The sequence below is a fragment of the Pyrus communis genome, chromosome 3 (assembly GCF_041283825.1).
Source record: "Pyrus communis isolate YQ-2024b chromosome 3, ASM4128382v1, whole genome shotgun sequence".
Taxonomy (NCBI): Eukaryota; Viridiplantae; Streptophyta; class Magnoliopsida; order Rosales; family Rosaceae; genus Pyrus; species Pyrus communis.
Genome location: NC_142567.1, coordinates 25491646 through 25504028, shown reverse-complemented (window position 1 = coordinate 25504028; position 12383 = coordinate 25491646). Strand labels below are relative to the sequence as shown.

General features: G+C 40.6%; 1 protein-coding gene and 1 pseudogene across 3 annotated transcripts; both read right to left on the bottom strand.

Moving 5' to 3' along the window:
- Nucleotides 1–689: 689 nt before the first annotated feature.
- Nucleotides 690–4604, bottom strand: LOC137714248 (uncharacterized). 2 transcript variants are annotated; one of them, XM_088691472.1, is made up of 4 exons: nt 3215–4604; nt 2423–3130; nt 1490–2231; nt 690–1350 (listed from the first exon to the last, which is right to left on the bottom strand). In XM_088691472.1, the coding sequence occupies exons 1-2, from the start codon at nt 3821–3823 to the stop codon at nt 2921–2923; spliced, it is 819 nt and encodes a 272-aa protein (XP_088547598.1). In that variant the 5' UTR covers nt 3824–4604; the 3' UTR covers nt 690–1350; nt 1490–2231; nt 2423–2920. The 2 variants fall into 2 exon arrangements, with proteins under 2 accessions (XP_088547598.1, XP_088547597.1); XM_088691471.1 differs by having other exon boundaries at nt 690–2231.
- Nucleotides 4605–5139: 535 nt separating this feature from the next.
- LOC148698211 (uncharacterized) lies at nt 5140–12075 on the bottom strand (annotated as a pseudogene). The gene is made up of 3 exons (XR_015960967.1): nt 11354–12075; nt 10532–11272; nt 5140–5359 (listed from the first exon to the last, which is right to left on the bottom strand). The product of XR_015960967.1 is annotated as an uncharacterized LOC148698211 (transcript).
- Nucleotides 12076–12383: the final 308 nt, after the last annotated feature.

Sequence of the window (12383 nt, the reverse complement as noted above, 5' to 3'; positions counted from 1 at the left end):
ACAGACACGGAGGCGCCACGTATCCCTACGCCAGAGTCCCACCTACACAGTGGGCCCCACCTCTGCGACACTGTCGGCAACTCGCGCCCACGCGCTTGTGTTTTCCATGCGCCTGGTGCAAAAAAAAGATTTCACGTGGCTGACGTCAACTTGGCGTCATGTTGGCTGATCTTTTGCTCGGTCCATTATGTGCTGGGCTCAAAGCTGGCCTCCACTTTGGGCCAGCCTATTGGGTGGGGTGGAAGGGGTTTTTGGGAGGGCTGGCCTTAAAAATAGGCTTTGGGATGGCACATTTGTAAGGAGTGGAAGTGCTCTAACATGAACATATTTTTTTAGTGTGCCTAGAACATGAAACGAAATACTACATGCTTTTATATATTGGAGGAATGTTTTTTTGAAGTACCTCTCCAATTGTACAACGAAATGCGATGTTCCGCTCTATATTCTAAGCACACTGAAAAATCTTTTCATAACATGCACCTCTAGACTCATAATCTTCTTATGCTTGTGTATTACTTTAAGTTGAACCTGATTTCTGGTTCACACAAAAAGGTTTGAACTTCCATAATTTTTTTTTCTTTCTGAAATGTATATTGTCCTTGTACTGTTGATCTGTTTGGACTGATCCAGTCCGAGTGTTCTGCTTGATATGTTAATATACGTTCATCTAATATACTATGAAAAACTTACACATAACATTATATCATTAACATATAAAGTCATGGTATCGATGTACCGTGCTATTAAAGTTTTTCTTGCAATTACCCCAACAGATAATAACCCAAACAACAGAAACAGGGGAAATAAAAAGAAAAGAACAGAACTAAGGAACAAAGCAACAAATCCATCCTCGATCCCTAACGAAGGTAAGGGTTGGATGCTTAATTATAGCAGAGTCTCAAACGAAAGAAGCCGCTATAGAATGCCTGCAATAGAATCACATATTCTGGTCCGATCTGCTGAAATATATCCATGGTTTGGAATGCTTGTGTTTGACAACTTCATATGAGCAAGCAATTCTTAATACTACGCACCAATTAACATATTGGCTTTGGTTCAAGTTTGTAGCAAGTCTAGCGACAGAAGCATCGCCTCATCATACTAGCAAACCGAGCAATTCGACTGATACAACCCGCACCATGGTGCATAGGCTCGTAATTATTTGAAATGTAGTTTTGGCCTTATCTGTTTACTACCATGTGTTATCCCGTTAGTGTTTGAAATTGGAATTGGCTCATCCGTTCAAGTTGCAGATTACCGGTACTTAATGACATTCTTTCGTTGATGGCTAAGGAATGCACGAGTGAGAGCAGAATCAGATCGAAAAGATGTCACCAAAAGACGTAAGGCCTGCAGCAAGTAACAATACAGGAGACAACAACAGTTAAAACGACGAGACATATAAACTGAAGCTTTCAAAAAAACAAGCATGGAAGATGCAAGAGCAGTTAAATGGAAGTGTAACCAAATGTTGAGGACTCAAGGTTACCTCCTCCCTGCCAACCTTCAAATTTTGCACCTTCATTTCGTTCAAAACAGAAATTCCAAAGAGAGGAGATATAGGCCTTACGATAAGACCATCAGTTATGTTGAACATCATCGGTCCATTTAAAGATCCTTGAGCACTTAAAGCACCTTGAGATTCTTGCAATGAGACTCGGCCCCATTGCAGGGATGTAGCAACATCTCTCTACATGCTTCAGTTTGAAAGTGACGAGCATCAGCATTCTCAAAGCTTTCATACAAATTGCTCCCTTAGGAATTGTCAAGAAACTAAAGGGAAAGGCATGAAATGACAAAGGCAAACACTTGAGATCATTAACTTGAAATTACCAACAATCTAAATAGACAAGAACTAGTATCTGCACGCTCCCCACGTGGAAAAAAAATTTGGGTATGACCTAAACACCAAAACCGCTACCTGCATTAAATACTATTTTCCAAAGTATAAAATTACTGTTCACCTCATGTTATAACACGTGGATTAAATACCAACTCCTGGTATTAAGATGAAACTAGTACGTTCGAACTTGCACACACACACACACACGCAAACACCAATCTCAAGTCTGCATAATCATGAAAACATTACAGTCCTGTTTTGAAACAAAATCATCGTATCCTCTTCATCAAATGTAACCAAGCTCAGGTTATTCTTGATATGGCTCGCTAATGAAGGCATTCGTTAGGGCAGTGTCCGAAGCAAAAGAAGCTACCAAAAGACTCGGAGCCTGCAAACAAATAAGGAATGTTTCAGGAGTCTTTAGCAAGCTTTTTAATTAGTTTCCGAAATTCGTTAAAACTTTGATTAGAATAAATCAACTGTCTTTGCCAAATGGCCTAAAGTGCTTAAAAGATCATGCTAATTAAAACCCAGAATTCTGTTGGTAGAGGTAATTGAAAAATATAACTGATAACTCACCAACTTCTTGCCCATAAGCACAACTCTTTCTTCAATGTCAGTGAAAGGTACATTCAATTCGTCAAGAACAGACAACTCAAAGATTGTAGATATTGGTCTTATGACCAGATTGTGAGTTACTGTGAAAATTGCCGGTCCTTTTAAAAATCCTCGAGCACTGGAGTTGTGATCTGTGGGTTCAATTTTAAACGACTCTGATGACCTATTAGAAGGGATAAGGGAACTATCGGTAGTTAGCCCACTGCCGAGATAATAATATGAGGCTTCCTCAATTTCTAAAAGACTGTTGTGGCAAAAACCAGGAACAAGCTTCGGATTGAGTAGCATTTCCTTGTGATGATTTGACTTCAAGTATTGTGCATCGAGATCTTGGACACTCCAGTACAACTGATCAATGCATCCCTTCAGAGACCCATCCTTTATCTGCTTTGTTACAAACCCAAGTGGCAGAGTTAGAAAACTGAAGAGTAAATTAACAAAATCCTCCCCGGCTTCTGCTTAGCAAACAATGTTCTTAGATTTGCTAATTATAAGCTTAATAGAAATGTTGTCTTCTTCCATCAGCACTGTCCCTCCTTCTGTTTGCGGATCAATGTGTACAACTTGATAATTGTTGTCATGGTTCAGTTCGGCCACAGGTTTATGATTCAGTAGAGTTTCGGTCAATGGCGTCTTTGATACCAAGGAGCTTATAAGCAAATTCATAACCTGGGAAAAAAATCGCTTCAGAAATTGCGATCGCAATTTTAACGAAAAGTTAATTAAGGTACGCATAAATCAACAACTGAGTACCTCATCAACTCCAATATTCAAATTCAACTCCTCCGTAGTATTCCTATTGGTGACTCCAAGCTTGGTAAATAAAGAAACGATTGATGTGCAAAAAGGGGAGATCAGTTGTAAATCATCGGTAATTAGAAGCCTGGCTCGCTCTTTTACAAAGGCGCTTGCAACATCCACCGAAAGTGAAATCTCCCGATGCCTGGTATCCATGCACCCTACACACAAGAGACCTGGGTAGTAACTAAAGAACTTACTTGTGGCTGTGTCCAGGCAATAACGAGAGCATACAAAGTACTGTGTTGGCTTGGCATTGTGATCAATTTGCAATACAAGGTTCTTGCAATGAGATTCAGCCGCGTTGCGGGGAAGTAACAACATTTCTCTACATGCATCTGACCGCAACTCACGTGCGTCAATTTCCTCCACACTTGAATACAAATTGTTAATGCAGCCGATTTCCACTGGTACTGAATGCTCACGACCAAGCTTGATTATTGTTCCCAAGGGGATTGTCAAGAAACTTAGGAGAACATCGACAAAAGCATGGTCGGACTCAATGAAGATAACTTTGTTGCTCCGTTTATCCACCAAAGCCTTCAAGTTTATCTTGTTCTCCATAGTTGGACTAGCTATGAATTGTTAAGAGGTTGCTTTTTTTTTTATCCCTTCTCTGAAGAATTTCAGTAAGTAAAGCGGCAGAAGCTATTTCCTGCTGAACACGACAGGAGCTAATGAGAAATAAAAATTTGTGGTATTAAGTTTCATAAGTAGGCAGAGGTTACGCGGATAACAAACATGATTCATATCTAAACAACCCGAATGCAGCACTTAATTGTAAACTCCACCTCCTACAACTGATAAATGATGAACTGGAACGTAGAACAAAAATAATACGATTTCTAGAAGCAGTTATGACAGAGACTACTAAATTCCAGGTCGGTATTAACATAATACGTATCAAGCAGATTGAATCAGTCCAGACAGATCAACATTGCAAGTACAATTAAAAGTTAAAAACATGGAATTCAAATATCAACCTTTTTGTGTAAAACTGTGAATCTGAAGTAATGGGTGAAGGTAATGAGAAGACAAATACTTATAAAACAAGCTCAGCTTAAAGTAATACACAAGCGGAAACACATTACTAGCGTAGAATGCGTAAAGAGACAGTAAAGCGACGATTACTGAAGTTTGGGGGCAAGAGGTGCATGTTATGGCCCAGCATTTTAGCCTTTTGCTTTTGAAAAAGAGAATTACTCAAGTGTTAATAGCATCTCTAAACTTAATATAAGATTAATTACTTCCAATTCCAGCTAACGAGGTGTTGATAGCAACTCTAAACAAGATATCAAAGGCGAGAACTTGTCTGCCTCGCCCTCATGGAAGTTTTATGGTGATGCTACTAGGCTGTGTTACTAACCAACGTGTTATAACATGAGTGAATTGGTAAGAAAATGTGAAAGTGTGATGGTACCAGCTAAAAATTACTCAGCATCGTCGTAAATTTTCACTGACTGTGCCTCTAATCAGGGTGGACCAGAAAGTTCGTGGCTTCTTAAAAGAAACCCGCCCAGAATAAAACAAGGATTGCAATTCTACGTGGTCACTGATTCTCAATTAACTGAACTCACACTCACAGTGATGAAAATGAAAAAAGTCCTTGCATTTTCTTCACCATCAGGTTGATCGCATCACTGATGCTCAAATAAAAAAAGGACCATTGATCTCGCAGTGATGAAATTGCAGTGTGGTGCATCACAGTGACCTTCTAATTGAACAACAAACTGATGAGATCGATCAAACAAATGAATAATACAATCCGTATAAATTAATAAAAAAACCGCATTAGATACTGAGAGTCAATAATCAAATAAAACTTCATTAAAATATCCTTAAGTAATATCTTTAAGCAACTAGTAATGGTATGCTGCTGCCATTAATATACATAGCACACCGACATAAGAAGTGCAGACGCTGTACTATCCATCCAGTTCCAGTTTATAGAAACAGAAGAAGCATCGCCATCATGTATTAGATAACCAAGCTCTGTTTAATTATAGACATTGTATATGATTAATCGTTCTTCGGCTGCCTGAGAAAGACGTCAGTTAGAGCAGATTCGCCTAGAAAAGAAGCCACCAAAAGATGCAAAGCCTGTAACAAGGAACAACATAAGAACCGTTGCCAAATTAAGTTGACAAATTAAGGTACCTTTGTCAATAACTAATGACCAAAATTGGAACCATGTGTAAGAATTTCTGATCTGAATAAATAATTCCCTTATCTAGGCCTTGCGGGAAGGCTTTGTTATATACACTACAACATACAAACTTTACAATTTAAAATACAAGGACTGCACTCCACACATGCAGCAGCACAGCAACAGCACACCACAACACTCAGAGCAATAACACAGCAATAATAAAATGTCCTCCCTGCTGTCCATGAGTCAGCAATCACATGTCCTCTTGCTGTCATTCCTTTATGGCAATGATGACTCTAGTTGTAATGATGGCAGGCACTTAGCATACTGATCTCGTCTAACACTCGGACTTGGTCTAACAATCACAACCTCTTGAATTTGAGGAAGCCACCACCAGACTCGGACTTGGTCTAACAGCCCCCCGCAAGCTGACAGGAGGAGAAACAACTGGAAGCTTGGAAACAAGATGCTTGAACCGTGAAAAGGACAATCCTTTTGTAAACAGATCAGCAATCTGGTCTTGAGAACATATGAAATTCACAAATAACTCTTGACGAACCACTTTCTCACGAACATAATGATAATCCACCTCCAAGTGTTTGGTACGGGAGTGAAAAACTGGATTTGAAGCAAGGGCAATGGAGGAAACATTGTCACACCAGATTGTTGGTCGATCAAGATGCAAGTGTAAGTCACGAAATAAAGAGCGGAACCATGATACTTCTGCACCAGTATAAGCAAGCTGCCGATATTCAGCTTCGGAACTTGACCTACTGACAGTTTTCTGCTTTTTCGAACTCCAAGACACGAGATTGGACCCTAAGTAAATGCAAAAACCACCTGTGGAATGCCGTGTATCAGGATTCCCAGCGTAATCAGCATCAGAATATGCTGTAAGTTGTGCAGTACCAGGTTTATACACAAGACCATGATTGTATGTGGCTTTAACATATCGAAGGATCCGCTTAACTGCCATCCAGTGAGTAGTCTTTGGAGAGTGCATGAACTGACAAACCTGGTTTACGGCATAGGAGAGATCTGGTCGCGTGATAGTTAAATACTGAAGTGCTCCGACAACAGTTCGATACATCTCGGAATTGTCATGTGGCTCACCAGTGTAAGCACTGAGTTTCTGTCCGCAGGAAACAGGAGTGGATATTGGTTTAGCATCCAAAAACTTTGTACGCTGAAGCAAGTCCACAGCATACTTGGCCTGATTCAAATGCATTTGATCACCACAATAGGTTACTTCGACACCCAGAAAATAATGAAGAGGCCCCAAGTCCTTCATTGAAAACAAAGTGCCCAGTTTACATATCAAGCTAGACATGTGGCGAGTACTGTTCCCTGTCAACAATATATCATCGACGTAGATCAATAAAATCAAGTAGACACCAGAGTTATTGAAAACAAATAAACTGTAATCACACGTGGATGCCTGAAACCCTAATTGAAGCAAAAACTCTGAAAAACGTTGAAACCAGGCTCTCGGAGCTTGTTTCAACCCGTATATACTCCTTTGCAATTTGCAGACATGTGTTGGATGCTGCTCATCAATGAAACCTATAGGTTGTCGCATATAGACTTCCTCCTTCAGAAATCCATGCAAGAAAGCATTTTGTACATCCAATTGCCTGATATGCCATTTTTTCGAAACTGCCAAACTAAGAACCAGGCGTATGGTGTTGTGCTTGACCACAGGACTAAAGGTCTCGGTGTAATCAAGTCCAGGCTGTTGATGAAACCCATTTGCGACTAACCTCGCCTTGTGTCTTTCTACAGAGCCATCCGCCCGTCGTTTGATCTTAAAGACCCATTTGTTTGGCAGCACATTCATTTTTGAATGATAAGGAACAAGCTCCCACGTGCCACAGCGCTGCAGTGCATTAAATTCGTGAACCATGGCCTCCCTCCATTTGTGGTGCTTGACTGCCTGACTAAAACAGGTTGGTTCAACTAAAGAAAGATCAGTAGAGACATGCATAACATATTTAGGATTAGGTTTTTGTATTCCAGACTGTGAGCGAGTCATCATGCGCGGCCTTATGGAAGCACGATCATGGTCTGAAGGTGGCAGAGAATGAGGCGGGAGTGACACAACAACTGGGACTTGCTCATTTAAAGTTTGGTTCGTGGAACTAGGGTCAGGGGGAGATAAGGTGGTTTGAGGATTGGAATGAGCGGATAACATGGGAGGGTGAGGAAGGGTAGGGTGTTCAGGATTTTGCGAGTTGGTCGTGGTGATGTTTGGCTGGGATGGGGACGCTAAAGGAGGGATAGGATTCAGCAAAGAGGGAGAAGTATCTGGCGAAAGTATAGGAAATGTGAACAAAAGATCAGGAGAAGCAAAACTACTTGTGTTATCAACGTTTTCCCGCAAGGATGTGAGTTCCTTAAATGGAAATGAGTCCTCATCGAATAGAACATGGCGAGACAAATAAATTTGTCTCGTGGACAGGTCCAAACATTTATACCCTTGATGATTCAGTGAGTAGCCTAAAAATACACACGGTTTGGACTTGGGTTGAAGTTTATTTTGTGCATAAGGTACAAGCCACGGAAAACACTTACAACCAAACACCTTTAAGGTCTCATAGTTTGGAGGTTTTTCAAATAATGTCTCATAGGGCGAGTTATGAGACAGAACTCGAGTTGGCAATCGATTAATTAAATAAGTTGCTGTTGAACATGCATCAAACCAATATTTGTTTGGAAGGGAAGAGTGAGAAAGCAAGACAATACTCGTTTCGACAATATGTCGATGTTTTCTTTCTGCTAGGCCATTTTGCTCGTGGTGTTTTGGACACGAAAACCGTTGAGAAATGCCATTTGTTGCAAGAAACTATTGAAAACTTCGACTTTTGTACTCACCTCCTTCATCACATTGAAGGGTTTTTATTGAAGTATTAAACAAATTTTCGACCTTAGCTTTAAATTGAACAAATATTTCAAACACTTCAGACTTATTTTTCATGGGAAAAATCCAAGAGTACTTGGAATAATCATCCACAAACAAAACAAAACATAATATCGAAAACCTTCAATGGAAATAACTGGAGAACACCAAACATCGGAATGTAAAAGTTGTAAGGGAAATTGGGAAACAGACTCAGAAGTACTAAACGGTAACTTAGTACTTTTTCCTAAAGGACACGAATGACAAAACGTTACATCCGCAGTACCATGAATTGGTACTTGTTTATTGGAAATTAAAAACTTGATAACAGACGACGCAGGATGACCAAGACGTGAATGCCATTTCTTAGCCGAGACTCGAATGCCTAGACACACTGAAATAGGGTTATGGAACTGTCCACTGCCACCAAAAAATGGGTATAAGCCATTCTCACATCGCCCGCGGAAAAGCGTCCTCCGGGTCTTGAGGTCCTTAACAAGAAAAAAATGAGGAAAGATGAGTAAATAGCAATTATTGTCTAGGGTAAAACGGTGTGCAGAAATAATGTTTGTAGAGGCAGTGGGGCAGCGTAAAATATTTTGCAATTTAAATGAGCAAGATTGTGTTTGTAGTTGATTCGAACCCATGTGAGAGATAGAAATGCCAGTATCATTACCTACACCACCCACATTCTGATTACCATTATACTCTTGTGGGTTTACCAGATTCTGGATGTCTGGAGTCACATGAGCATTAGCACCGGTGTCCAAAAGCCACTGTCCATTATTCTGCCGATTGAGAGGAACCGAAGATGTTGCCATGGCAGTAAGCTGTTTTGCTGGAATTCTCCCTTCATAGGCTGCATTCATTCTTTGATAGCAATCTAGGGCAGGATGCCCTTGTTTTCCACATATCTGGCATGTGAGTCGTTCTCCTGTGGGAGTGATTTTCTCACCATTGCATGCCGAGTTTGCCCTTTGATTATTGGTGCGAGGAAAGAACCCCCGCGGATTGATCGCACCACCACCACGTGCGGTCTGAAAAGCACCACGTCCAGTTCCACGAAGTCGTCCACCACGACCTTTGGTAGTGACAAAAGCATTCACTGGAGCAGCCTCCACAGACGGAGCATTCTGTGCAGCCATGCGTCTCTCGGTAGTTAGAAGGAGGGCCTCAAGTGTAGAATACGCGATTGGAGTATCACGTGCTTGAGCAGCACTCACTGTCATTTCATAGGCAGGGCCCAAATTGTTCAAGATAATCTGGACCAGTTCATCATCAGTCACGGGGTTGCCAGCTAGGGCAAGGTTATCAGCAATCGAGTTCATTCGATCAAGATAATCAGCAATAGACATGTCACCTTTCTTAGTTTGCATCAGTTCATTGCGAAGAAACAAAATACGATTTTGGGACGTAGAAGCATACCGTTGCTCTAGAGCCTCCCAGGTATCATGAGAGGACCTCTTGCTGGCGACAACGGACAACACAGAGGGTGTGAGAGAGCCATTGATCCAGCTTAGTATCAGTTGATCATGCTGCACCCAGGTTGTGTAGGCAGGGTTGACAGCAGCAGCACCAGGAAGATGTTTGGGTGGACAGACGATGGACCCATCAACATATCCCATCAGGTTACGACTCTTGAGGATTGGAAGGATCTGAGCCAACCACAAAGGATAGTTGGTTCGATCTAGTTTTATGTTGACAAGCGTAGTCATGGAGGAGAAAGGATTCATAGTAGGGTTGGAAGTTGCAGCGCCGTTTGTGGTATCAGCCATGGAGAAAAAAAAAGAAAAAAAAAAAGAAACAGGATCTAAGTCGTTAGACTGCTAGGGCTCGTATACCATGTAAGAATTTCTGATCTGAATAAATAATTCCCTTATCTAGGCCTTACGGGAAGGCTTTGTTATATACACTACAACATACAAACTTTACAATTTAAAATACAAGGACTGCACTCCACACATGCAGCAGCATAGCAACAGCACACCACAGCACTCAGAGCAATATCACAGCAATAATAAAATGTCCTCCCTGCTGTCCATGAGTCAGCAATCACATGTCCTCTTGCTGTCATTCCTTTATAGCAATGATGACTCTAGTTGTAATGATGGCAGGCACTTAGCATACTGATCTCGTCTAACACTCGGACTTGGTCTAACAATCACAACCTCTTGAATTTGAGGAAGCCACCACCAGACTCGGACTTGGTCTAACACCATGAACTCACCTCTTTCTTGCCAACCTGAACACTTTCCTCCTTAATGTCAGTCAAGGGTACAGTTAACTCGTTCAAAACCGAAAAGCCAAAGAGAGGGGATATAGGCCTTATGATCAGCTTGTCAGTTATCATGAATGCTGACGGTCCTTTCAAATACCCATGAGGATTTTTACTGTCCAGCAATTTGAGTGGAACTGTCACTGCATTGGAAGGGATTAGGCTTTTATCAGTTGTTAATATATCCTTCAAACTTCCCTCTTGAAGCCAAAATGCATATGAGGCAACTGAGCCATCCTCGACTCCCAAAAGATGGTTCTCATAGCAAAAACCAGGATAAAGCTTGGGATTCAGTAGAATATCCTTGTGGTACTTTGACTTCAAGTACTGCTCATCAAGATCTTGGACGCTCTTGTACAGCTGATCAATGCACCCCTTTGAAGAGGCTTCTCTCATGTGTTTGACTATAAATCCAAGCGGAACAGTCAAGAAACCGAAGAGTAAATTGACAAAATTTTCTTCTGCTTCTGCATAACAAACAATATTTCTCGACCTGCTAACTGTTAACTTAACAGAAATCTTTTTTTCTTCTTCCTCAATGAGGATCATGTCTCCTCCAAGCATTAGAGATTCACTATGTATTCGTTGATTAAGATTTGCATTACTTAATAACTCTGGTTTGGGATTGTGACCCAATAGAGTTTCTGTCAATGGTTTCTTTGATACGAATGAGCGCTTAATCAAATTCAGAACCTGGAGAAAAAGACATGAGGTGAGAAACACAAAACTACAGGTATAACAAAAATAAAATAAGTGCCAACAACGCTCAATTACCTCATTAACTCCTACATTCAAAGTCAGTTCTTCGGTAGTACTATTCTCACTCAAGACTCCGAGCTCCATAAACAAGGGATTGCTTGCTACAGATAATGGGGATATCACATGTAAACCATCAGTTACTATGAGACCACCAAATTCGTTGACAAAGATGCCCCCATTTTTCTCACAAGTGGATGAACCTGAAAGTCTGCACTTCACATTCATGTATGCTCCACACTGACAACGGACACCTTTGTAGTGACTTAATAACTTATTGTCAAAGGTGCATTGCCACACAGAAAGTACCCCGTCGGCTCATCATCATCAATCTTCAGTTTGAGATTTTTGCAATGATGTTCAACCCCACTGTGGGGACATAGCAACATCCTTCTACATGCTTCAGTTTGGTGATGCTGAACATCAATTTTTTCAACACTGGCATACAAATTGCTCATGCAACCTATTTCCATTGGTACTGAATGCTTTCTGGTATTTCTGACAATTGTTCCCATTGGTATTGTTAAGAAACTAAATAGAACGTCGATAAAATCATTGTCAGACTCTATGAAGATAACATTGTTCCTCTCCTTGTCCACCAATGCCTTCAAGCTTATGATATTCCTTGCAGTTTCATCAGCCATGGATTGTAAGAAAGGATATATACTCTCGTCTTTTTTATCCTTTCTTGGTACAATGGCAGTAAGCAACTGGAACAAATAAGCTACATACGGTGAAAGATTAAAGGTTACAGAATAAATCATTCAATAATTACACCCTTAAGGTACGTTCCAGCATACAATTTTCGAATTACTACCGATACGTGTGATGAAATATGTACAATACAAAGATGAGTAACAATTAATTTTCAGATGAATATATTAAATATCAAGCAGAGTATGCACAAACACAGTGCAACAGCTCAATTCCAAATTACATTAGAACAAAAAATAAAGTATGGAATTCATTGTACAAACCTTTTTCGGCAAAATCGCCAAAGAAAGGACGAGGGTAATGAAAACAGACTTAAGAAAAGGGTATGCTGAAA

Excerpts from the sequence above, each read along its gene's own strand:
- LOC137714248 (XM_088691471.1), bottom strand. The coding sequence starts at position 3,823 with ATGGAGAACAAGATAAACTTGAAGGCTTTGGTGGATAAACGGAGCAAC. Across the intron at positions 3,131-3,214 it reads TGAATATTGGAGTTGATGAG|GTTATGAATTTGCTTATAAG; the intron begins GTACTCAGTTGT and ends TTTTTTTCCCAG.